This window comes from Lipotes vexillifer, unplaced genomic scaffold (assembly GCF_000442215.2).
Source record: "Lipotes vexillifer unplaced genomic scaffold, Lipotes_vexillifer_v1.1 scaffold233, whole genome shotgun sequence".
NCBI lineage: Eukaryota > Metazoa > Chordata > Mammalia > Artiodactyla > Lipotidae > Lipotes > Lipotes vexillifer.
In genome coordinates, this window is record NW_006790915.1 from 368695 (window position 1) to 393269 (window position 24575).

Sequence of the window (24575 nt, forward strand, 5' to 3'; positions counted from 1 at the left end):
GACTTAATTTGCTAATATTTTGTTAAGGATTTTTATATTCATAAAGGATATTGGTCTGTAGTTCTATTCTTTTTTTTTTTTTTTTTTTTGCAGTACGCAGGCGTCTCACCGCCACGGCCTCTCCTGTCGCGGCCTCTCCCGTTGCGGAGCACAGGCTCCGGACGCGCAGGCTCAGCGGCCACGGCTCGCAGGCCCAGCCACTCCTCGGCATGTGGGATCTTCCCGGACCGGGGCACGAACCCGTGTCCCCCGCACCGGCAGGCAGACTCCCAACCACTGCGCCACCAGGGAAGCCCTGCATTTCTATTCTGATGTGTCTGTGTGGTTTTGGTATCAGAGTAATTCCACTTCATAAAATTATCTGAGACATATTTATTCCTCTTCTGTTTTCTAAAAAAGTTTTAGTTCATATATATGCACATATTTCTGACTGTTATGAGTCAGAAAGAATTGACTCCTTTATCTTTATGTAAGTTTCCTCTCTAATCCTGGTAATATTCTTTGCTCTGAAGCCTACATCATTTCATATTAATATATTAATCTTTCGATTATTGTTTTCATCCATTTATTTTTAACCTTTAGCCTTTGTACTTAAAGAGAACTTCTTATAGATATCATATAATTTATGCAATCTGACAATTCCTGTCTTTTAATTGCTGGGTTTAGAGCATTTACACTTAATACAATTATTGATAAAACTGGATTTAAATCTACCATTTTGTAAGTTGCTTTCTATTTGTTGTAGTTGTTCTTTGTTCCTTTATCTTCCTTTTCTTCTTTTGGATTAACTTGAATTTTTTTCTGTCATTAGATTATTTCATTGTGTCCACTATATATACCACTTAAAACTTTTTATTTTGAAATAAGTTTAGACACATGAGAGGCTGCAAAAATCATAGAGTTCCCATGTACCATTAACCTAGCTTCCCCTAATGATCACTTCTTATATGATTATAGTACAATATCAACACCAGAAAATTACATTGGAATAATGATATTTTCTATCACTATAATTCTACCATTTTGAAAATGTTATAAAAATGGTGCCACGATGTATGTAAACTTTTGATATTGGCTTCTTTCACTAAGTATAATGCTTTTTTTTTGCATTTATCAATAGTTCATTCCTTTTAATGGAGTATTCCATTATATGGATGTACTACAATTTGTTTGAAGGACATTTGGGTTGTTTCCAAGTTTGGGGTTACTATAAATAAATTCTGGTAAAGATGTCTGTGTAAACCCAAGTTTTCATTTCTCTAAGGTAAATATACTGGTCCGGGAAGATCCCACATGCTGAGGAGCAACTAAGCCCAGGTGCCACAACTACTGAGCCTGTGCTCTAGAGTCTGCAAGCCACAACTACTGAGCCCGCATGCCACAGCTCCTGAAGCCTGCACACCTAGAGCCCATGCTCCGCAACGAGAGAAGCCACCACATTGAGAAGTCCGTGCACCGCAACTAAGAGTAACCCCCACTCACTGCAACTGGAGAAAGCCTGCGTGCAGCAACAAAAACCCAATGCAGCCAAAAATAAATAAATGTATTTTAAAAAAAAGAAAGAAATGGGGGCTAGATACCCTGCAAGAAATTTGGATTTAAAAAAAAAAGTTTATATTTTTTTATGATTTACATTTTTTATGATTACTTTTTATCTCAACTATTGGCTTATAAGCTGATTGAAAGAATTATTTTTTTCTCAGATACTATGTTTTTATTTCTAGCATTTTCATTTTACTGTCTTTACAGTTTCTATATTTCTTCTGAAATTTTCCATCTTTTTCATTTACGTTGTTTACCTTTTCTACTAGCTCCTTTAACATATTATTCATAGCTTTTTTAAAGTCCTTGTCTAATAGTTCTAAAATCTGAGTTATTTCTCCATCTGGCTTTATAGATTACATTATCTTTGACAATGGATGATGTTTTTTTAAATCGCTTTTTTATTTATTTCATAATTTCTATTAAATACTAGAAATTATGTGTGGAAGAACAGGACAGACTGAGATAAATTATATTTGCACCCAAAAAAGGGCATGCTTCTTTTTCTATCAAGGTGATAGTATGTGAAGGACTGCGATAATCTAGTCAATACTGAGTTCTATTTAGGTTCTCTTGCTTTACCTTCAGTGCACCACAAATCTGAAATGCCCCAACAGTGGGATGGCTTCTACCTTGTGAAAGTGTGTGCCAAGAATTCTTCTAAGTGTCCCAACTGCACTCTAAGCTTTCAGCAGTCCCTGCATGCCTGCACTATAGAGGGATGTCTCTTTCCCCCAGTACTAGATTAATCTTGATGGTTTCTCATTGTTCAATTCATGATAGTGGACGGAAGATTTCTTGGATCTACAGGGAGCACAACGGTATAAGGTAGGCCCTTTGCTCCAGCTGAGACTTGGAGGTGTGACTTTCCTGGTGTTTCTGTCCCTCTCCCCTAAGACAACCAAACTATGTCATATAACTGTGGGTGGTCCTGGGCAGGACAGAGGTTCCTGCCTCTCCTCCAGTAGTAACAGATTTCTGTCTTAATAAAGGTCCTGATTTCAATAGGGTTTTCGGCCCAACTCCCAGGTGTAGATGGCTTTTGTTTCTATTCAGCCCCCAGAAGCAGTTAATCCTGAACTGGACTTTGGAGGCTCGGGGAGGGGGACTTTACCTCTCTCACAGTGCTTTAAGGCTTTTGATTAGTGTGAGTTGAGAAAAGGGTCCAGGAAATAGGCAGGGTATTGTGCTTGTACGCTACCGGTAGGGGTGCTCTCTCATCTCCTAGTCAGCATGTGGTAGAGGCCAATGGAAATAAAGCTTGTGAGTGAGTATGGACTCCCTGTGTCAGGAACTCCTATTATTTTGGACTGTCATGGCAGCCTATGCTCAGCTTTTATAATTTTGTTACATTTTATCTGTTTTCTTCTTATCCACTTTTATGGTAGCTACGTTCTTACTGCTGCTCTGCCAAAGGAAAACATTTTATATGTCTCATCTCTCCTCTCAACAAACTAGGAAAAGAAGGAAATTTTCTCAACCTAGGAAAGGGCATCAGTAAAAATCTTAAAGATAACATCATAATCAATGGTGAAAGTCTGAATGCTTTCTTTCTAAGACTGGCAGCAGGGAAGGCTATTCAACCCTACCACTTCTGTTCAAAATTGTAGTTTTGTTCCTTCAATGTGATAGGCAACAAAAATAAATAAAAGGCATACCGATTACAGGGAAGAAATAAAAGTACCTTTACATGCAGACAAAATGATGTCTATGTAAAAAATCCCAAAGAATTTACCAAAAAGCCATAAGAACTAATAAGTAAGTGCAGCAAGGTTACAAAATAAAAGATCAAAATACAAAAATCAATAAAAATCCTGTATTTAGCAATGAAAAAGTAGAAATTTAAATTTAAAAGTACTATTTACCAAAAAAAAAAAAAAGTACTATTTACAAGAGCATAAAAAGACATGAAATACCTAGAAATAAATCTAACAAAATGTATTCAAGAAAACTAGAAAGCGTTGCTGGGAGAAATTAAAGACCTAAATCAAAAGAAAGAGATACTCTCTTCATGGATCAGGAGATTGAATAATATTAAGAAGTCAATACTCAATACCACCTCACACCTGTTAGAACAGCTATTATCAAAAAGAGAGGAAGTAACGAGTGTTGACGAGAATGTATAGAAAGGGATCCCTTGTGCACTATTGGTGGAAATGAAAATTGGTGCAGTTGATATGGAAAATTGTGTGGAGGTTCCTCAAAAATTTAGATAGAACTACCGTATGATCCAGCAATTCCACTTTCAGGTATTTATCCAAGAAAATGAGAACACTAACTCGAAAAGATATATGCACCCCCATGTTCACTGCAGCATTATTTAAAATAGCCAAGACAACGTAAGTGTCCACTGATGTATAAACAGATAAAGAAAATGTGGTATATAGGGGACTTCCCTGGTGGCGCAGTGGTTAAGAATCCACCTGCCAATGCAGGAGACATGGGTTCAATCTTGGGTCCGGGAAGATCCCACATGCCGTGGAGCAACTAAGCCCGTGCACCACATCTACTGAGCCTGCACTCTAGAGCCCACCGGCCACAAGCCCACATGCCTAGAACCCATGCTCTGCAACGAGAAGCCACTGCAATGAGAAGCCTGCGCACCACAATGAAGCATAGCCCCGACACTGCAACTAGAGAAAGCCGTGCGCAGCAACGAAGACCCAAAGCAGCCAAAAAAAAAAAAAAAAATGGTATGTATACATATATACACAATGGAATATAATTGAGTCATAATAAAGAAAGAAATCTTGCCATTTGCAACAACATGTATTGTTGAGGGTATTATGCTAATAAGCAAAATAAATCAGACAGAGAAACTCAAATACCTTATGATCTCACTTATATGTGAAATCTTAAATAACAAACAAACAACTCCAACCCGCACCCCACCAAGCTCACAGATACAGACAACAGACTGGTGGTTGACAGAGGCAAGGGGTTGGGGGCAGTGAGTGAAATGGGTAAAGGAGGTTAAAAGGTACAAACTTCCAGTTATAAAATAAATGGGTCACGGGACGTAATCTACAGCATGGTGAACAGTAGTTGATGACACTGCTGCGCTGCATGTTTGAAAGTTGCTAAACGAGTGGATCTTAAGGGTTCTCATCACAAGAAAAAAATTTTTGTGAGTATACATGGTGATGGAGGTTAAATGAACTTACTGTGGTGATCACTTTGCAATATATACAAGCATCAAATCATTATGTTGTACACCTGGAACTAATATAACATCGTATGTCAACTGTATCTCAATTTCAAAAAAGAAGTCAATTCTTACAAATTAATCCATAGATTCAAAACAATTCCAATCAAATTTGGACATACTTAAGCTAATTCTAAAAACTCATAAGGAAAAGCAAAGGACTTATAAGGGACAAAACAATTTTGAATAAGAATAAAGTAGGGGTGAACACCGTGTGATTTCAAGACTTATTATAAAGGTAGAGTAATCAAGCCAATGTAGTATTCTGTAAGGTCAGATGTATAGATCAATGAAACAGAATAGAAAGTTCAGAAACATACCTATATATATATAAACAAGTGATTTTTTATGAAGGTGCCAAGATAACTCAATGAGGGAAAAATTGTCTTTCCAACAAAGAGTGCTGGAACAACTGAAAATCCATATGCAAACAAACAAACAAACAAACAAAACCCAAAATCAGAAAACAAACTGAACCTCCACCCTGAACAAGCCACCACAATGAGAAGCCTGAGTACCGCAACAAAGAGTACCCCCCCGCCACTGTCTGCAACTAGAGAAAGCCTGTGCACAGCAACAAAGACCCAGCGCAGCCAAAATAAAATAAAATAATTTACATATATATAAAAAAATAAAATAGAAATGGGATCTACAGACTTGGAAGAATTATTTGGAAATGACATATATGTTAGAGAATTTGTTTCCAAAATATATCAAGGGCTCTTATAACCCAATATAAATATGGGCTTGATATGAACACTTTTCAAAAAAAAAAAATGAATGGCTAAAAGGCACATGAAAATATGCTCAGTATCATTACTCATTAAGAAAAGGCAAGTTAAAATAATCATGCGATACTACTACATACTGAGAAAAATAACTAAAATTAAACAGACTGACAATACTTAGTGCTGACAAAGATATAGGACAACTGGAACTCTGACACATTGCCAGTAGGGATGCAAAATGATACAGCACTTGGAAAAACAATTTCACAGCTTTTTATGAAGTTAAATCTATGCTTTCCATATGACCCAGCAGTCCCAGTTCCAGCTATTTACTCAAGGGAAATGAAAATATGTCCATACAAAGACTTGTACATGAATGATTAAAACAGGCTTATTCATAATAGCCCAAACTGAGACTATGCCAAATGGCCATTATGTGGTAAAGGAATTTTAAAAAATTGTTATATTAATACAGATATATAAATATTTATGTATCCATACATTGGAATATAAGTCAGCAATATAAATGAAAAAACTAATGGATCAATATTCAAAAGCTTTATGCTAAGTGAAATAAGCCAGAACAAAAGGCTACATACTATAGGATTCCATTTTTGTGACATTCTGGAAAATTCAAAACTATAGTGATAGAAAGCAGATCTGTGACCACCAAAGTCTAGAGGGAGGTGTGACGGAAATGACTACAAAGGTGCATGAGGAAACTTTTGGGGGTAATGCAAATATTCTCTACCTTGATTGCAGTGGTAACTGACTATATGTATTTGTCAAGCCTCATCAAACAATATGTTTTAAAAAGACAAATTTCACTGTATGTGAATTATACCTCAATAAACCTCTCTTTAAAAAATTATGTTATAGAGAAAAAAAAATTATAGGGACTTCCCTGGTGGTGCAGTGGTTAAGAATCCGCCTGCCAACGCAGGGAACATAGGTTCCATCCCTGGTCCACGAAGATCCCACGTGCCGCGGAGCAATTAAGCCCGTGCGCCACAGCTACTGAGACTGTGCTCTAGAGCCCGCGAACCACAACCACTGAAAGCCTGCGCGCCTAGAGCCCATGCTCTGCAACAAAAGAGGCCACCGCAATGAGAAGCCCATGCACCACAATGAAGAGTAGCCCCCGCTCGCCACAACTAGAGAAAGCCTGCACGCAGCAACGAAGACCCAACGCAGCCAAAAATAAATAAAAAATAAAATTAAAAAAATTATATTATAAAAGATCTCAGAATTGGAGAAAGATGACACTCATTAGTATGTATAAGTTCAACCATGCCGGTAAAAACAGCAGACAATGTGTGATGTGTCTACTTGAGAGTCATACTGAGATTTAAAAACTCTAATTTGCAGTTTTGGACAAACAGAATGTGAACACATCTATCTGCAGGGATCTAAAAACATAATACCAATTAAAAATGATTGACTTACATAAAAAAAGATTATTTGTAGCAATTATGTAGGAACACCATGGAAAAAGCTGGCAACAAAGATGAATATATATATAAGTCCTTTAAATGAGAAAGTGTAATATATATTATACTCCCTCATCAAAGTATACCCATATATAGAAAAGGATTGATATATGAACAGGTATAATAGTGTTCATTATACTACTGTTTACTCTGAATATGTCTGAATTTTTCCATAGTAGAGATTAAAAATTAAATGGCAAAGACATGTTGCAGTATGTAAATAAGCTGCGTAATTAAAAAAAATTAAATACGTTAAATAATTTGTATCAAGACAAACACATGATGGCCCAGCAATGAGTACCTTGGCAATAGCAGTTTGTTTAAACATGCGAGTAATCAACCCCATGACAGTCTTGGTGGCATCTGAATTTGGAGCTCTCATTAATTTTTCCCACTCTTCAAAGCTGGAATTCAATTCCTATGTAGGAGAAAATAATGCTTAGAAATACAGCATAAAGAACATAGCAATTAATGCAATAATGAATCATGTCCTACTTATTGTTTTATACAGAAATATATATATATGAAGAAAAATTCCCATAGATGCCAATGTGTTGATTTAAAAAACATCAATCAGTGTGGATGTAGGTCAGACACATGTTTACGCTAATGACAGAAAGCAATGACAAGGTGAAACCAAGCCCTTTGCTAACAGCATATATCAAACAACTGCAGCCTTCTCTTACAGAGGAGCATGTAGTCAAGTAAAAATAAAAATTTAAGAAAATTTTTAAATAAAATAAAAATTTTATGTAAAAACAAAAACTTAAAGAACTCACAGTAGCAAAAATATATATGGTAGCAAAGCATTTTTTACTAAAAGCACTGAATTTATTTAAATAAGCATAAAGACTTGGGGAATATTAGTTAAATAAAATGTAACATAGTCATATATTAACTCTTATTTTTCTTTTGTTAAAATAATGGATACAGAAAATCAGATCGTTTTTATTTTACCAATAATATATTGCTCAATGTTTACAAAATTCTTAGTCTCAGCTTTCAAGACAAAACAAGGCAATAAACAGTCTCTGTTGACAAAGTTATATCCAGATTTGAAGAAATTTCAGAGACTATAAAAGCACTGTACTCCCCAAAAGTAAATGTAGACAAGGATTACCTAATCTTGTATTGCCAATTCTGGTTTCTAATATGTTGAACTTTACATCTTACAACATGATCACAGAGTTTCAGGATTTCAAGAACAGGGGGCTGGATCCAAATTATCCTAGAAGACAGCTACTCATACTTAAAAAAAAAAAAAATCCTACAGCAAGAAAAAGAACTTCCCTTGTTAATTATTGGGCTTCACACCCTACATATACTTAGAATTCTTTTTTTAACATCTTTATTGGAGTATAATTGCTTTACAATGGTGTGTTAGTTTCTGCTTTATAACAAAGTAAATCAGTTATACATATACATATGTCCCCATACCTCTTCCCTCTTGCGTCTTCCTTAGAATTCTTAATACTATGTTGCAGTTGAAGTGCTTTTTTTCTCTATTTAGCAGAAATATATTTTTTAATGACTAAGATACTAAATCTTTTCACATTATTTGATGACTAAATTTAAATTCTTCCTGCTCTCTTCTTGAAATGATACAAAGCCAATTCATATGGCTCTATTAATTAAACCTATTTTAAGAAAGTGGACTTTTCCTTCTGTGAAAAATGAAATATGTGCTATCTTTCACAGTATAATTTAAAATGATTTCAAATAAGACTCTCAATCAAACACGGGTTCTCACCTTGGCTGCTGCTGCTGGAAGATCAAATGGAATACGCTGTCTGATTTTAGGGGGCAGCTGGGTTAACACTTCAGCCTTTAATCTTCTAATCATTATGTCACTTAATAGCTGATGAAGTTCATTAAGATTTGATGCCCCTCTGCAATCCCACTGAGGTCTTTTACCAAAATATCTGTTAATATAAAGAAAACACATGCAGCAAAGCTGAACTTTAGAATAAGAAAACAATTTATCCAGTGTGTTCTTCCTTTTAATGATAAGAAGCCATGACGCTGTTTATTTCTTTTTTTTTTAAGATTTTTTTTTTTCTTGATGTGGACCATTTTTAAAGTCTTTATTGAGTTTGTTACAATATTGCTTCTGTTTTTATGTTTTGGTGTTTTTGGCCACGAGGCATGTGGGATCTTAGCTCCCTGACCAAAAATCGAACCCGCTCCCTCTGCATTGGAAGGCGAAGTCTTAACCACTGGACTGCCAGGGAAGTCCCTTTACTTTTATTTTTGAATGCAAATTAGTTTCAAAAAGCTCAGCTTTAGAAATAGTAATGAATAAGATTACACATTACTCTCAGCTGTAGTAAATGTTAGTGTTTAAACATAGTGTTTATACTGAGTTAATAAAAGGGTGGGATGAACTGATAACTCTGAATACCACTGGCATTTTGGATGACCTCACATGTGGCAGTGTGTTTAGCAGATCTAGCCCTAAATAAGCACTAACTGCAAGTACACCAGCCAGTATACGTAACAACCAAAACCAACTAAAATGTTTTCTACAAATTCTAGGAGGCAATATTATCTCCCATTGAACTGTTAAGCACAGCAGATAGATCATTTGGTGATCTCTTCTTCTGTTGAACCACTGGATTGACAGCAAAGGGAAAAAAAAGGTACAAATGCACTCTGAAAGAGAGATGGGAGAGAAAACATCAGCGGATAAGTGATTTCAACAAACGTTTGTTTAAGTCAGACAGACAAGCGGTAGCTGACCGGACAAAAGAAAGTAAGCTACAACTTAAAATGTTTGCAGTAGGGAACTTATCCTCTAGATCTCTGAGAAGATCAGGAGTTGGAAGCACGAAGTACTGGGTTAGGTATTAAATCGAGTGGACCTATTGAACTTAGGCATCAGGACAGCTGGCCTAATAGCATCCCTGAATCATTGTGACAACCCCACACAAATCCACAAAATTCCCAATCATCTTCCAGGGGCCAATACTACTAAAAATAGCTACTAGAGAATAATTAACAAAGGAAAAATTCCTGTTAGGTTGTATTATAATTACTAATATTAAAAATTAAATAACTATTCATTTTAGTGGGATTTGGTGGTATATAATGCAAACAGTGTCATTTTGAGAAACCTGGAACTTGGCTGACATTGTTTTTTTTTTAGTTTAATGTATTTTGATAGCAAACATACAGGAATAGTACCAAAAACATTAAAATCATGTATTTGCATGTAGAATTGATTAGAAAAGTATAGTGAATGGATGGAACTACTGTATGATAAAATGACAGACACCACTTAGTTGTCATCAATAAGAAATGTACTTGTTTTAAAAAACTAAGGGCTGGCATTGTAAAAAATTTAATAGGTTTAGTTATAATTGTTATAAATTGAATTACTGAAACTTGTTTATTGAAATATTTTGACTTCCTTTAATGCTTTATGTCTCCATATTTATATTAAAACTTTATACACTAATGAAAATGGAAAAATACTTGCCAATAACCGACTCTGTCACCTATTTTTCTATTCACAATCAAGATACTTAAGTACATTTTGACCTCATGGTAAAAAAAAAAGAAAAAAAATCTAATTTTTGTCAATTATATCTTAATAAATCTGGATAAAAAACTGAACAGGAAAAAACATCTAATATTTAGGACTACAGAAAATGAGAAAAAGATGTTAGGTCTTTTTTTGTTGCCATTAAAATGAATTCTTAAGCACATTCTCCACCTTTGTAAAACATTGCGCAAGTGTACAACATGCTAAGTGGAGGTCTTTTGGCACAATGATTCCACTTTGGTACAGAAAGCACACAGGTGTTGTCACACAGGCTAACCACATAGGCCTCACTTGCCTCCTGCAGAATACAAAATAGTTGAGCACCACATGCACAGGTCTGTTTTGAAGTTGGAGCAATCTGATTTCAGAAGCCACACACTACCAGTACCAGGCCTGTAACAATGAGGTTTCTTCACCGCTCCAGGAGAAGGCACTCTATTGAGAGAAGCTTTTGTAGCCAGTTGCCTCCTGGGTGCTTTGCCACTGGTTGATTGCAAGCCCTATGCTTGGTGTAAATGATGGTTTAGAGAAATCATTTCATCCACCCTCCCTAATCCTCACTCCTTCTCTTTTAGCTGGAGTTAGACCCCTTGAGGTGGTATTGACTTTAAAGAGTGTTGGCAACACCACATGCCTCTGAGCCCCCAGACTCAAGTTTGGGGTGCAAAAGGCAAATGAGAAGGGGAGGGAGGGCTAAGAGATGCCACCTGTAAAGACCTGGTCTCTTCCCCTTAAATTTGATGTAAATTATACATACTTTTTGGAATATCCTATTCTTTCTTAAAAACAGCTTTATGAAGATATAATTCATAATTCCATACAATTCACCCACTTAAAGTGTACAATTCAATAACAGTTTCTAGTATATTCACAGATATGTGCAACTACCACCATCACAGTAAATTTTAGAACATTTTCATCATCTCAAGAAGGAAACTCGGGCTTCCCCGGTGGCGCAGTGGTTAAGAATCCGCCTGCCAATGCAGGGGACATGGGTTCAAGCCCTGGTCCGGGAAGATCCCACATGCCGCGGAGCAACTAAGCCCATGCGCCACAACTACTGAGCCTGCGCTCTAGAGTCCGCGAGCCACAACTACTGAGCCTGCGCTCTAAAGCCCGTGATCCACAACTACTGAAGCCCGTGTTCCTAGAGCCCGTGCTCTGCAACGAGAAGCCACTGCAATGAGAAGCCTGCGCACCACAATGAAGAGTAGCCCCCGCTTGCCGCAACTAGAGAAAGCCTGCACATAGCAACGAAGCCCCAACGCAGCCAAAAATAAATAAAACAAATAAATTTATTAAGAAAGAAAAAGAAAAAGAAGGAACCTCGTATCCTTTAGCTATCACTCCCTTAACCGCTGTCCTGTCTATCCAGCCCTAAGCAACCACTAATCTATTTTCTGTCTCTAAAGATTTTCCTATTCTGAATTTTCATATATATGGAGTCATACAGCACTATATAGTCTTTTGTGACTAGCTTCTATTACTTAGCATAATATTTTCAAGATTCATCCATGTTGTAGCAAATAATATTCCATTGTATGGATATGCCACATTTTGTTTATTCATTTATCTGTTGATAGACATTTGGGTTGTTTCCAACTTTGGGCTTTTATAAACAATGCTGCTATCAAAATTCATGTACAAGTTTTTCGGTGGACATATACTTTCATTTCTCTTGGGTATATACCTAGGAGTTGAATGGCTGGCTTGCACGGTAATTCTACGTTTAATCATTTGAGGAAGTGCTAGACTGTTTTCCAAAGTAGCTAGACCAGTTTACATTCCAACCAGCAGTGTTCAAGGATTCCAATTTCTCCACATCTTCATCAACACTTGTTATGTGACTTTTTGAGGTTAGCCACGCTAGTGGGTATGAAGTGGTATCTCACTGAGGTTTCGATTTCTATTTCTCTGATGACTAATGATGTCAAGAATTTTTTTTTCATGTGCTCATTGGCCATTTGTATGTCTTTGTTGGAGAAATACCTATTCAAATACTTTACCCATTTTTGAATTCGGTTGTCATACTGAGTTGTACGAATTCTTAATATATCTAGATACAAGTCCTGTATAAAATGTATGACTTACAAACAATTTCTCCTATTCTGTGGGCTGTCTTTTCATTTGTTTCTATTTACAATTTTGTTTGCTTAAGTTACCATTTATTTCAGATGTTAAATCCTAACACAACAAGTTAAATAACATTAGAAGTGGGACCTTATAGCATGTTGTTACTTGATATTGGGAAGAATGATGCACACTGTGAATAAAGAAAGGTGACCAGTCTTTCGCTAATAGGAGCTATTCACCATCTACTTTTATTGTAGCCACTCAAACTTATTTTTGTATAGATGGCTGCCTATGGCATTTAGCTGCTGGTTTTTATTTTAGAACTATACTCTTAATGAATTTTTAAAAAATCAAAGTGACACATGCAATAGTTTTTAAACTTCAAATAAAAAGACTTCCAAGCAAAGAGGGTCAGTAAGTTCAGGCTTTGATTTATCCTCTTTGCTTCAAACTCAGGATAGGTAAAATATAAAGAGAAAACAAAAATCCACATTTGGGGATAAAGACAAGGTAAATGCCTCTGTAGTCCAGAAACAGAACAAAAATGTAAAGATGAGAGCAGGGTTAAAGCCATGAAGCTGCTGTTTTATGTTTAAGAGAAGGCAGTAAGAATCAAGAATCAGGGTTGTAAGGACAAAGTATTTTTGGTACAGTGTTAATATAAAATGGATTTTCTAGGAAGCGTAAATGCTGTTAATGCAAAAGAATATTGTACTTTGCTTTATTAGAAAATTAACCCAAAGTTGTTTGCCACTTTGGAAAATCATGTCACTGGCAACAGTGACACTGAAGTAGCTGCCTTGCAAACACACACAGCTATATTAGCTTGTGTTTGTAGAGCAAGTGTTTATAATGATTCCATACAGACATCAACTTTCACCAATTTTACGATTCAGATTCCCCCTTTAATATCTCTGAAATTCACAGGGATCTATTAGTTTAATTGTAGCAGTTCTTCCCTCAATGGTATGTAAAATAATAGTGCATATTATAATCAAGGCTGTCTTAGATTCAATAAAATCCAGTATATACTTATTTCACTGTTTTTAAAATTGACTTCCAGTATAGTGATTCCTATCTAATGATTATACAGACAAGATGGTGTAGAAGGATGTGAGCTCACCTCTTCTTAAAGAAACACCAAAATCACAACTAACTGCTGAACAACCATTGACAAAAAAACATTGGAACCTACCCAAAAAGATACCCCACATCCAAAGACAAAGAAGAAGCCACAATGAGACGTAAGAGGGGCACAACTGTGATAAAATCAAATCCCATACATGCCAGGTGGGCAACCCACAAGCTGGAACATAATTATACCACAGAAATTCTCCCACAGAAGTGAAAGTTCTGAGCCCCATGTCAAGCTCCCCAGCCAGAGAATCTGGCTTTGAAGGTCACTGGGGTTTGACTGCAGGAATTCCACAGGACTGGGGGAAACAGAAACTTCAGTCTTGGAGAACACACACAGGGTCTCATGCACACCAGGACCCAGGAGGGAAAAATCAGTGACCTCATAAGGGACTGGGCCAGACTTATTTGCTAATATTGGAATGTCTCCTGTGAAGGTGGGGAGCAGCTGTGGCTCACTGCGGGGACAAGGACATGGGTGGCAGTAGTTCTGAGAAGTACTCATTGGTGTGAACCCTCCTGGAGGCCACCATTTTCTCACCAAGACCTGGCCCCAGCCAACAGTCTGCAGGCTCCAGTGCTGAGACGCCTCAGGCCAAACAACCAACAGGGTGGGAACACAGCCCCACCCATCAGCGGACAGGCTGCTTAAAGTCTTCTAAGCATGCAGCTTCCCAGTAAACACACCCCCTGACGTGGCTCTGCCCACCAGAGGGACAAGAACCAGCCCCACCAGTGGGCAGGAAGCCTGCAAAGCCTCTTAGACAGACTCATCCATGAGGGGGCAGACAGCAGAAGCAAGAAGAACTATAACCCTGCAGCCTGTGGAACGGAAACCACAATCACAATAAGTTAGACAAAATGAGACAGCAGAGGAATATGTCCCAGATGAAGGAACAAGACAAACCCCCAGAAGAACAACTAAGTGAAGAGGAGTCAATCTACCTGAAAAAGAATTCAGAGTAATGATAGTACAGATGATACAACATCTCAGAAAAAGAATAGAGGCACGAATCAAGAAAATACAAAATCAAAAGATTTATAGACAAGCAAAAGCTAAGAGAATTTAGCACGACCAGACCAGCTTTGCAACAAATGCTAAAGGAACTTCTCTAGGTGGAAAAGACCACAACTAGAAACAAGAAAATTACAAATGGAAAAGCTCCTATCTATTTACATTCAAAAGTACATATTATTTTATTTTAGTTTGCATAATTTTTATTTTTCCCCTGTGTTATGCTGGGTTGTATTAGTTTTTAAAAAAATTACCAGTAGACATAGATTATTATATCTATGTATTTTGTTTCAGTATTAGGGGAGCATTACACAATATTTATTACAAAACGTGGGCATTAGGTCAATAGGGTTGAGAAACACTGCTCTACAATACTACTACTTCCCTGCTCTTATCATGGTCATTTACACGTATTATGTATGATATATGTAAGACTAAGCTTTGAGATAAAAAGTTATTCAATATTTGTGCATGTCAGTCTTTAACACAAAGTAAATAAATAAAAGCCCATAAGGAGCAATAAAGACCAAATAAAGTAAACGAACAAACAAAACCCCCACAACATTTGAGGAAGATGAATGCACAAGATCTTAAATGCCTTAAATTAGAAAATTGTAAGTATTATGAAGGTAAATGTAACATGACATGCAATACAACATAGCCACAAAGATGGCAGAATAGTGACTCTTACCACAAATAAAATGTTAAGAAATAGCTCATAAGCTAAAAAAAGGAATTAAACGGAACTCCTCATACAGTCAAATTCTCTTTACCTAGATAGGTGTACACCAAGGCACATTGGTAGTTATGAATTACTCCATCTCCTACCTTCTAATTGCTCCCACACAACACTAAGTTTAGTTTCTAAAATGCAAATTATATTATTCCCTTCCTTAAAAACTTCCAAGAAAAATATGAGCAATGATGTTTCCCTCTTCCAATACCATAAACTCTTACTTTATTTTAAAGATTTATTTATTTGTTTATTTATTTATTTATTTTGGCTGCACTAGGTCTTCATTGCAGTATGCAGGATTTTTTTTTTTTTTAGATTTATTATTTATTTATTTATTTAATTTATTTTTGGCTGTGTTGGGTCTTAGTTGTGGCATATAGGCTCTTTGTTGCAGTGTGTGAGCTTCTCTCTGGTTGTGGCGTGTGGGTTTTCTCTTCTCTAGCTGTGGCAGGCAGGCTCCAGGGCATGTGGCCTCTGTAGTTGTGGTGCACAGGTTCCAGAGCACATGGGCTCTGTAGTTTGCAGCACGTGGGCTCTAGTTGTGGCATGTGGGCCTACTTGCCACATGGCATGTGGGACTGTAGTTCCCTGACCAGGGATCAAACCTGCATCCCCTCCATTGTCAGGTGGACTCTTTGCCACTGGACCACCAGGGAAGTCCCCAGGATCTTTTTTAGTAGCAGCATGTGGACTTCTTAGTTGCAGCATGCAGACTTCTTAGTTGCGGCATGCAGAGTTCTTAGTTGTGGCATGCAGACTCTTAGTTGCTGCATGCAAACTCTTAGTTGCGGTATGCATGTGGGATCTAGTTCCCTGACCAGGGATTGAACCCAGGATCCCTGCACTGGGAGCATGGAGTCTTACCCACTGGACCACCAGGGAAGTCCCTCTTACGGTTTTTAAGTGTTCTTAAAAATTCAGCTTGGAAATACAATACTAAACCAGGAGTCTCTCATGCTATATCAGTTTTATGAAATTAGATGATAGTCATAAAACATCACTAAATATGGGAAATTAGTTCTTCCTATTATCTCATACTCTCTCAATTGTCAGCCCCAGATTCATAATCATGAAAGTTATGAGTGAAATAATAATGACTGAAAATTTCCCCTAGTTAATGTCAGATACCAAACCACAAATCCAGAAAGCTCAGAGAATATCAAGCAGGATAAACACCCAAAAAACTACATCCAGGCATACCACATTCAAACTTCAGAAAATCAAAAATAAGGCAAAAAACATTGAAAGAAGTCAGGAAAAAAAATAAAACACCTTACATATATGGGAGCAAAAATAAGAATTATATGTAACTTCTCCTCTGAAACGAAAGCAAGAAGAGAGTAGAGTAAAATATTTAAAGTGTTCAGAGAAAACCCCACCACTCTAGAATTCTGTACCCTGCAAAATTATCCATCAAAAGTCAAGGGGAAACAAAGACTTTCTCAGACAAACAAAAATTGAGGGGATTTGTTCATAAGACCTGCTTTGCAAGAAATATTAAATGAAGATCTTCACTGGGACGAAGTGAGACAGTGCCATGGACATATATACACTACCAAATGTAAAACAGATAGCTAGTGGGAAGCAGCCACATGGCACAGGGAGATCAGCTCAGTGCTCTGTGACCACCTGGAGGGGTGGGATAGGGAGGGTGAGAGGGAGACTCAAGAGGGAGGACAAATGGGGATATATGTATATGTATAGCTGATTTACTTTGTTATACAGCAGAAACTAACACACCATTGTAAAGCAATTATACTCCAATAAAGACGTTAAAAAAAAAAAAAGAACCAAGTGAGAAAAATAAAAGTCCCTGTGAAGAAAAAACAAATAAATAAATGAAGATCTTTAGAAAGAGAAAAATGATGTAAATCAGAATATCAGATCTACATAAAGAAGGCAAGAGAGTTGGAGAATGAATGAGTGAAAGTAAAATAAAAACTTTTATTTTTCTTGTTTTTAATTGATCTAACAGATCACAGTTTGCTCAAAATAGTAATAGCAACAGTGTATTCCATTATCTCTCTCTCTATATGCTTATGTATAACTGAAATGAGTGACAGCAATGATACAAGGTACTAGAGGGAAGAATGAGGATTATTTTGTTAATATAAGATACTTGCACTACTCATGAAGTAGTATAGTGTTGCTAGACCATGGTATAGTGATGAATTTTTAGATACAATACCAAAGGCATGATGTATAAAAGAAATAATTGATAAGCTGGATGGATTTCATTAAAATTAAAACTTCTGCTCTTTGAAAGACAATGTGAAGAGAATGGAAAGATAAACTCCAGACTCAGAAAAATATTTGCAAAAGACAAACTAATGAAGGACTATTATCCAAAATATGCAAAGAATTCTTAAAACCCAAGAATAAGAAAACAAGTAACTCAATTTCAAAATGGCAGGATTTCCCTGGTGGCGCAGTGGTTGAGAATCTGCCTGCCAATGCAGGGGACACGGGTTCAAACCCTGATCCGGGAAGATCCCACATGCCACGGAGCAACTGAGCCTGTGAGCCACAACTACTGAGCCTGCACTGTGGAGCCTGTGCACCGCAACTACTGAGCCCATGTGCTGCCACTACTGAAGTCTGTGCACCTAGAGCCCATGCGCCGCAACAAGAAGCCCACGAACCACAATGAAGAGTAGCCCCCCTCCCGCAACTAGAGAAAGCCTGTGTACAGCAACGAAGACCCAACACAGCCAAAAATAAATAAATAAATAAAGTTATTTTTTTTAAAAATGGCAAAAGACCTGAGCAGACATCTCATCAAGAAAGATATACAGATTTCAAGTAAGCATATGAAATGATTTACAACATCATAAGTCATTAGGGAATTGCAAATTAAAACAATGAGATACCACTATACATCTATTAGAATGGCTAAAATCCAAAACACTAACGACACCAAATGCTGACAAGGATGTGGAGCGATAGGGAATCTCATTCATTGCTGGCGGGAATGTAAAATGGTAGAACTATCAAGTCATGAAAAAATGTGGAAGAAACTTAAATGTATATAACTAAGTGAAAGAAGTTAATATGAAAAGGCAACACTATATGATTCCAACCAAATAACATTCTTGAAAAGGCACTATGGAGACACTAAAAAGATAAATGCTTGCTAGGGCTTACAGGGGAGGGAGAGATGATTAGGTGGAACACAGAGAACCTTCAGGGCAGTGAAACTATTCTAACAAAGGTGGATACATGCCACTGCACCTTTGTCAAAACCCATAGAATGTGTGACACCAAGAGTGACCCCTAATGTAAACTGTGGACATAGGGTGATAATGATGTGTCAATGGAGTTCAATGCTAGTACAAATGTGCATTGTGTTGCAGAATTTCAATAGTGTGGGAGGTTGTGCATTTGTGAGAAGAGGGGGTATATGGGAACTCCCTGCACTTTCTAGTCAAGTTTGCTGAGAACCTACAACTGCTCTTAAAAAATAAAGTTTATTAATTTAAAAAAGGGGGTGTTGCATATTTCAGTTTCTACCCTGCACATTTCCAGGATTCCCTCCCCAAAGCCCACTAGGGCAACAGATCTTCTGAGCTAAGGGTGCCTGCGCTGATGTCAGACTGCTTGAGATCTTGGGCTGGGGAGCTTTTAAGTGCCTAAGGCCAAGGAATTTTCAGAGGCCTATGAGGCTTTTTTTTAATGAAGTTAAAAGAACAAATTTGTGTGTGTGTGCGTGTGTGTGTGTGTGGGAGTATGGTGTACAAAAGCAGGAGATTCTGGGACTAGGAAACATTCCTGACTTTAGGTCTTAGCCATTTCTTTCCTGATCTTTAGTTTCTAAAATGCATAAAATGTGAAAGTCCACTATTTTGGGGGAATGGTTGAATAAAATGTAGGTCATGCCAAACATGGACTATTAAGCAACTATTCATTAAGAAGCAGTTGATTATATGTATGGAGTAATAAAAATGTCAAAGATATACAATAAATGAAAAACAGAAATTGTAGAGTAATATGTTTGATATGAAAGATTATGTATATGTATATGTGTGTGTACATGTGTATGTCTGTATAATAATGGAAACAGCGCTGGAAGAATATGCAGCAAAATATAACATTGCTAATCTTGGGAGTAATGGTGGTGGGGATTAAAAGGGTTGACATAAAAACTTTTTTCTTAACCCCCATTTTGTTTTTAGAGGCATACTTCAGAGATACTGTGGGTTCAGTTCCAGACCACCACAATAAAGTGAATATCACAATAAAGCGAGTCACACAAATTTTTTGGTTTCCCAGTGTATATAAAAGTTATATACAAGTTGTATACAAAAGTTGTATATAAAAGTATACTGTAGTCTCTTAAGTGTGCAACAGCATTATGTCTAAAAGAGAAGTACATACCCTAATAAAAATATTTTATTGCTAAAAAATACTCAGCTTCAGTGAGTTATATTTTTGCAATAATAACATCAAAGATTACTGATCACAGACACCATAACAACTATAATAATAATGAAAACATGTGAAATATTATGAGAATTACCCAAGTGTGACACAGAGACATGAAGTGAGCAAACACCCCCGGAAAAATGGTGTTGATACACTTGCTTAGATGCAGGGTTGCCAGAACCTTCGATTTATGAAAAAATACAGTATCTGAGAAGCACAATAAAATGAAGTATGCCTGTACTTTTTCTACCTGTGTATAATAAGCAAATAATGCTTTTGTAATTAAAAAAATTCAATTCAGAAAAAAATCACAACAAATTTCACAATTTAAAAAGTTTATAGGGGCTTCCCTGGTGGCTCAGTGGTTAAGAATCCACCTGCCAATGCAGGGGACACAGGTTCGAGCCCTGGTCTGGGAAGATCCCACATGCCACGGAGCAGCTAAGCCCGCGAGCCACAACTACTGAGCCCGCGAGCCACAACTACTGAGCCCATGTGACACAACTATTGAAGCCCGCACACCTAGAGCCCGTGCTCTGTGACAAAAGAAGCCACTAGCCCGCACACCACAACGAAGAGTAGCTCCCACTCACTGCAACAAGAGAAAGCCTGTGCACAGCAACAAAGACCCAATGCAGCCAAGAATAAAAATAAATAAATTTATTTTTAAAAAAATGTTTATAAACACCTACACTTGTTTCCAAATCCAGGAAAAGAACACATTTTTATTAGTTAACTGGACATACATCTATAATGCTTTTCCCACATTTTCCACTGCTTACCCTTTGATTGCCTCTGTAATATATTCATTAAAGAAATAGGATAATTCAGACTCTACTCAAGCATGGATGACCAAATTTTATTTTCTATTAATAATAACTTTTAAAAGTTTCTTTCAGGTTCATAACTTATCATTACCATGTTGTGTAAAATATTTTGGAATTGTCAAATTTGAAAAAACTTCCATCAAGTTTCTGCTATATATGAGCTGTAAGAATTGGAATTATTTACAGATTAATCCTCTGGCTCTGTACCTTTCAACCTTGCTTGTCTTCCATTACTTATATCCTTCCAGCGTGAGTGCCAGAGGACAAGCTCACACTGCAGTACAACTGCCATCCTTGCACTGTGTGTATCCCTGGAAGCCATTCCTACATTGGGATGGCTAGCTATCACCTAAAAATACCTAAAAATGGAAATTACAGAGAACCACATAAACTCAAACTAAGTGTACCCCCCAATAGAGTTTCCTCTTAGCCTGATCCAAAAAATGCTCGCTGACACCCAACACCACCACACAAATATATATATACGTGTGTGTGTATATATACATACATATATATAAATATATATATATAAATGATGGACTGAAAAAGGATCTTTCAATCTATTGAGATTAAAGTAGCCTACATCTATAAATTTGACAGGACACAAAATTGTGAAAATTGCTGAAGTCCTTCCCAGAGCCTTGAAATGGGCCTATGTAAGTGAGTGATTCTGAAGTTTAAGGTTCATTAGTTTTATGGGAAGGAAAGAAAATTATAAAACAGGTCTGTAAGTACAATGGCAAAGAAGGTGTATACATGAAAGAGGAAAGGTGTAAATGAATATGAAAAAAAAAATTTTTTAAAGACCAAGTAGCAGCAGTATGCCTTAGGGTATAATTAAACATTTAAACATAAAGAAAATGTAATTCCTAACAACCTAAAATTAACAACAACAACAACAAAATTTCAAATGTGTCTAAAGAAGTTAGGAAACATGAACCTTTAAAACTTTTTTGGAATTAATATAGCCATTTTCTCATTCAGATTTACAAAGTAAGTAGAAACTCATTTCTCCTTTTCTGAACAATAAACATAAACTTTTTTGTATGTCTTTTTGACCATGTATAATTAAAAAGAGGCATTTCTAAATAGGCACTTGATATTAGCTTATGATGATGAAATTGGAAGTTTATGGCAAAGAACATGCATGCTTATCTGTGTTCATGAACATACACACGCGCACACACACAAGCGCACACACAGAGTTAACTTTGGACTTTGGAAATTACCCTCTGACTTCTTTTTTATTTTTTTTATTTTTTTGGTATGCGGGCCTCTCACTGTTGTGGCCTCTCCCATTGTGGAGCACAGGCTCAGCGGCCACGGCTCACGGGCCCAGCCGCTCTGCGGCATGTGGGATCTTCCCGGACTGGGGCACGAACCCGTGTCCCCTGCATCGGCAGGCGGACTCTCTACCACTGCGCCACCAGGGAAGCCCTGACTTTTCAGAAGTTAAGTTCCCTTGTGTACTTTTGTAGCAATCCCTTTCTTCTACTCCCAGCTCCTGGGAAACACTGATCTGTTTTCTGCTCCTACAGTTTTGCACGTTTCAGAATCGTATATAAATAGAATCATACAGTATGTAGTCTTTTAAATCTGATTTCTTTGCATACTGCATTTGAAATTCACCTATGTTATTGAGTGTATACTGCATTTGAAATTCACCTATGTTATTGAGTGTATTAGTAGTTCATTCCTTTTTATTGTGAGTAATATATTCCACTGCATGGATATTTTATCATTTGTTTGTACATTCACCAGTTGAAGGATATCTGGATTGTTTCAAGTTTTAAGTGACTATAAATAAAACTGCTGTAAACATTTGCATACATATTTTTGAATGAACATATGTTTTCATTTATCTTGACTAAATATCCAAAATGGGAATGCTCGGTTGTATGTTAAGTGTATGTTTAACTTTATAAGAAATTGGCATACTTTTTCCCAAAGTTCCTATGCCATTTTGCATTCCCATCAGCAATGTATGTGAATTTCAGTTGTTCAGCATCATACATTACCATCATTTAGTATTGTCAGTCTGTAAAAATTTTACCTGTGCTAATGCATGTGTACTGGTATTTATTGTGGTTTTAACTAGCACTTCTCTAATGACTAATGATGTTGAGCACCTTTTCAAGTGCTTATTTGACCTCACCTTATTTTATTGGTGAGGCCTCTCTTTCAACCATTAAAAAATTTTTTCTCTTTCTTTTATAATGGAGTTTTGAGAGATCTGATATATTATTTGATATATTCTTTATAAATTCCTTTTGTATATTTTAAAATTTATATTTTATAGACATATATGAATATATATATTCTTTTATCAAATATGTACTTTACAAATATGTGTGTGTGTGTGTGTGTGTGTGTGTGTGTGTGTGTGTACATTTTGGGGTTTTTTTTGCCACGTTGAGGGGCATGTGAGATCCTAGTTCCCCAACCAGGGATGGAACCCATGCCCCCTGCAGTGGAAGCGCAGAGTCCTAACCACTGGACCATCAGGGAATTCCCACAAATATTTTCTACTCATCTGTGGCTTGTCCATTCTCTTACCAGTATCTTTGGAAGAGACCTTTTCAATTTTTATGAAGTAAAATTCATCACTTTTATCTTTCACAGTTCATGTTTTTTGTGTCCTATATAAAAAAATGTTTGCCTAACCCAAGGTCACAATGTTTTTTTCCTTTATTTTCTTTGAGTTTTACAGTTTTAGGTTTTATATTTTAGTTTACAATCCATTTTTAATTGATTTTTTCAATTTTTAAATTATGGTAAATACACATAACATAAAATTTACCATCTTGACCATTACTAAGTAAACAGTTCAATGGTATTAAATAAATACATAATGCTATATAACCATCACCACAGGTCATCTCCACAACTCTTTTCATCTTGTAAAACCAAAACTCTATACCCATTAAATAGTAACTCCTCATTCCCTCTGACCCACAACCCAGGGTAACCACCATTCTACTTTGTCTCCATGATTTTGACTACTCTAAGTACATCACATAAGTGGAATCATACAGTATTTGTCTGTTGGAGACTGGTTTATTGCACTTAACATAATGTCCAGGGTTCATTCATGTTGTGGCATATGTCAGAATTTCCTTCTTTTTTAAGACTGAAAATTCCACTGGATGTATAAACCACATTTTGCTAATCTATTCGCCCGTTGATGGACACTTGGTTTGCTTCCATGTTTAACTTATTGTGAGTTACACTGCCATGAACAATGGTACAAATATCTCTTGCTTTTAATTCTTTTGGGTATATACCAGGAAGTGAAATTGCTGAATCATATGGTAATATTAGCTCACTGCCTTCTGGCCTCCAAAGTTTCTGACAAGACATCAGCTGATAATCATTTTAAGGATCGCTTCTATGTGGCAAGTTGCTTTGCTCTTGCTATCAAGATTCTCTTTGTCTTTGTCTTTAGAAAGCTGGATTATAATGTATCTGGATATGGGCCACCTTCAGTTTATTTTATTCTGGAGTTTGTTTGCTTCTTGGATGTTTATAATCATATCTTTCATCCAATTTGGGAAGTTTTTAGTCCTTATTTCTTCAAATATTCTCAGCCCCTTTCTTCTCTCTTCTCTTGGGACTCTACAATCCACCTGCTGCTCTGTTCCATGGTTCACACAGATCCCTTAGGTTCTGTTCACTTTTCTTCATTCTTTTTTCTTTCTGTTCCTCAGACTTGAAAATTTCCATTGTCCTATCTTCAAGTTCTCTGATTCTTAATTCTGCTTGCTCAAATGTGCCTCTGAATCCCTCTAGGAAAATTTTCCTTTCAGTTATCTTACTTTTCAGATCCAGAATTTCTTTTTAGGATGCTTTTTTAGGTTTT

General features: G+C 36.7%; 1 protein-coding gene across 1 annotated transcript in view; it reads right to left on the bottom strand.

Moving 5' to 3' along the window:
- ZRANB3 (zinc finger RANBP2-type containing 3) overlaps positions 1 to 24575 on the bottom strand; it is a 233468-nt gene that overhangs the window by 69608 nt on the left and 139285 nt on the right. Inside the window, exons 6-7 of the mRNA XM_007464006.1 lie at positions 8716 to 8887; positions 7267 to 7383 (exon numbers count right to left, since the gene is read on the bottom strand). Coding sequence (XP_007464068.1) covers positions 7267 to 7383; positions 8716 to 8887 — 289 coding nt within the window. The remainder of the gene's footprint in view (positions 1 to 7266; positions 7384 to 8715; positions 8888 to 24575) is intronic.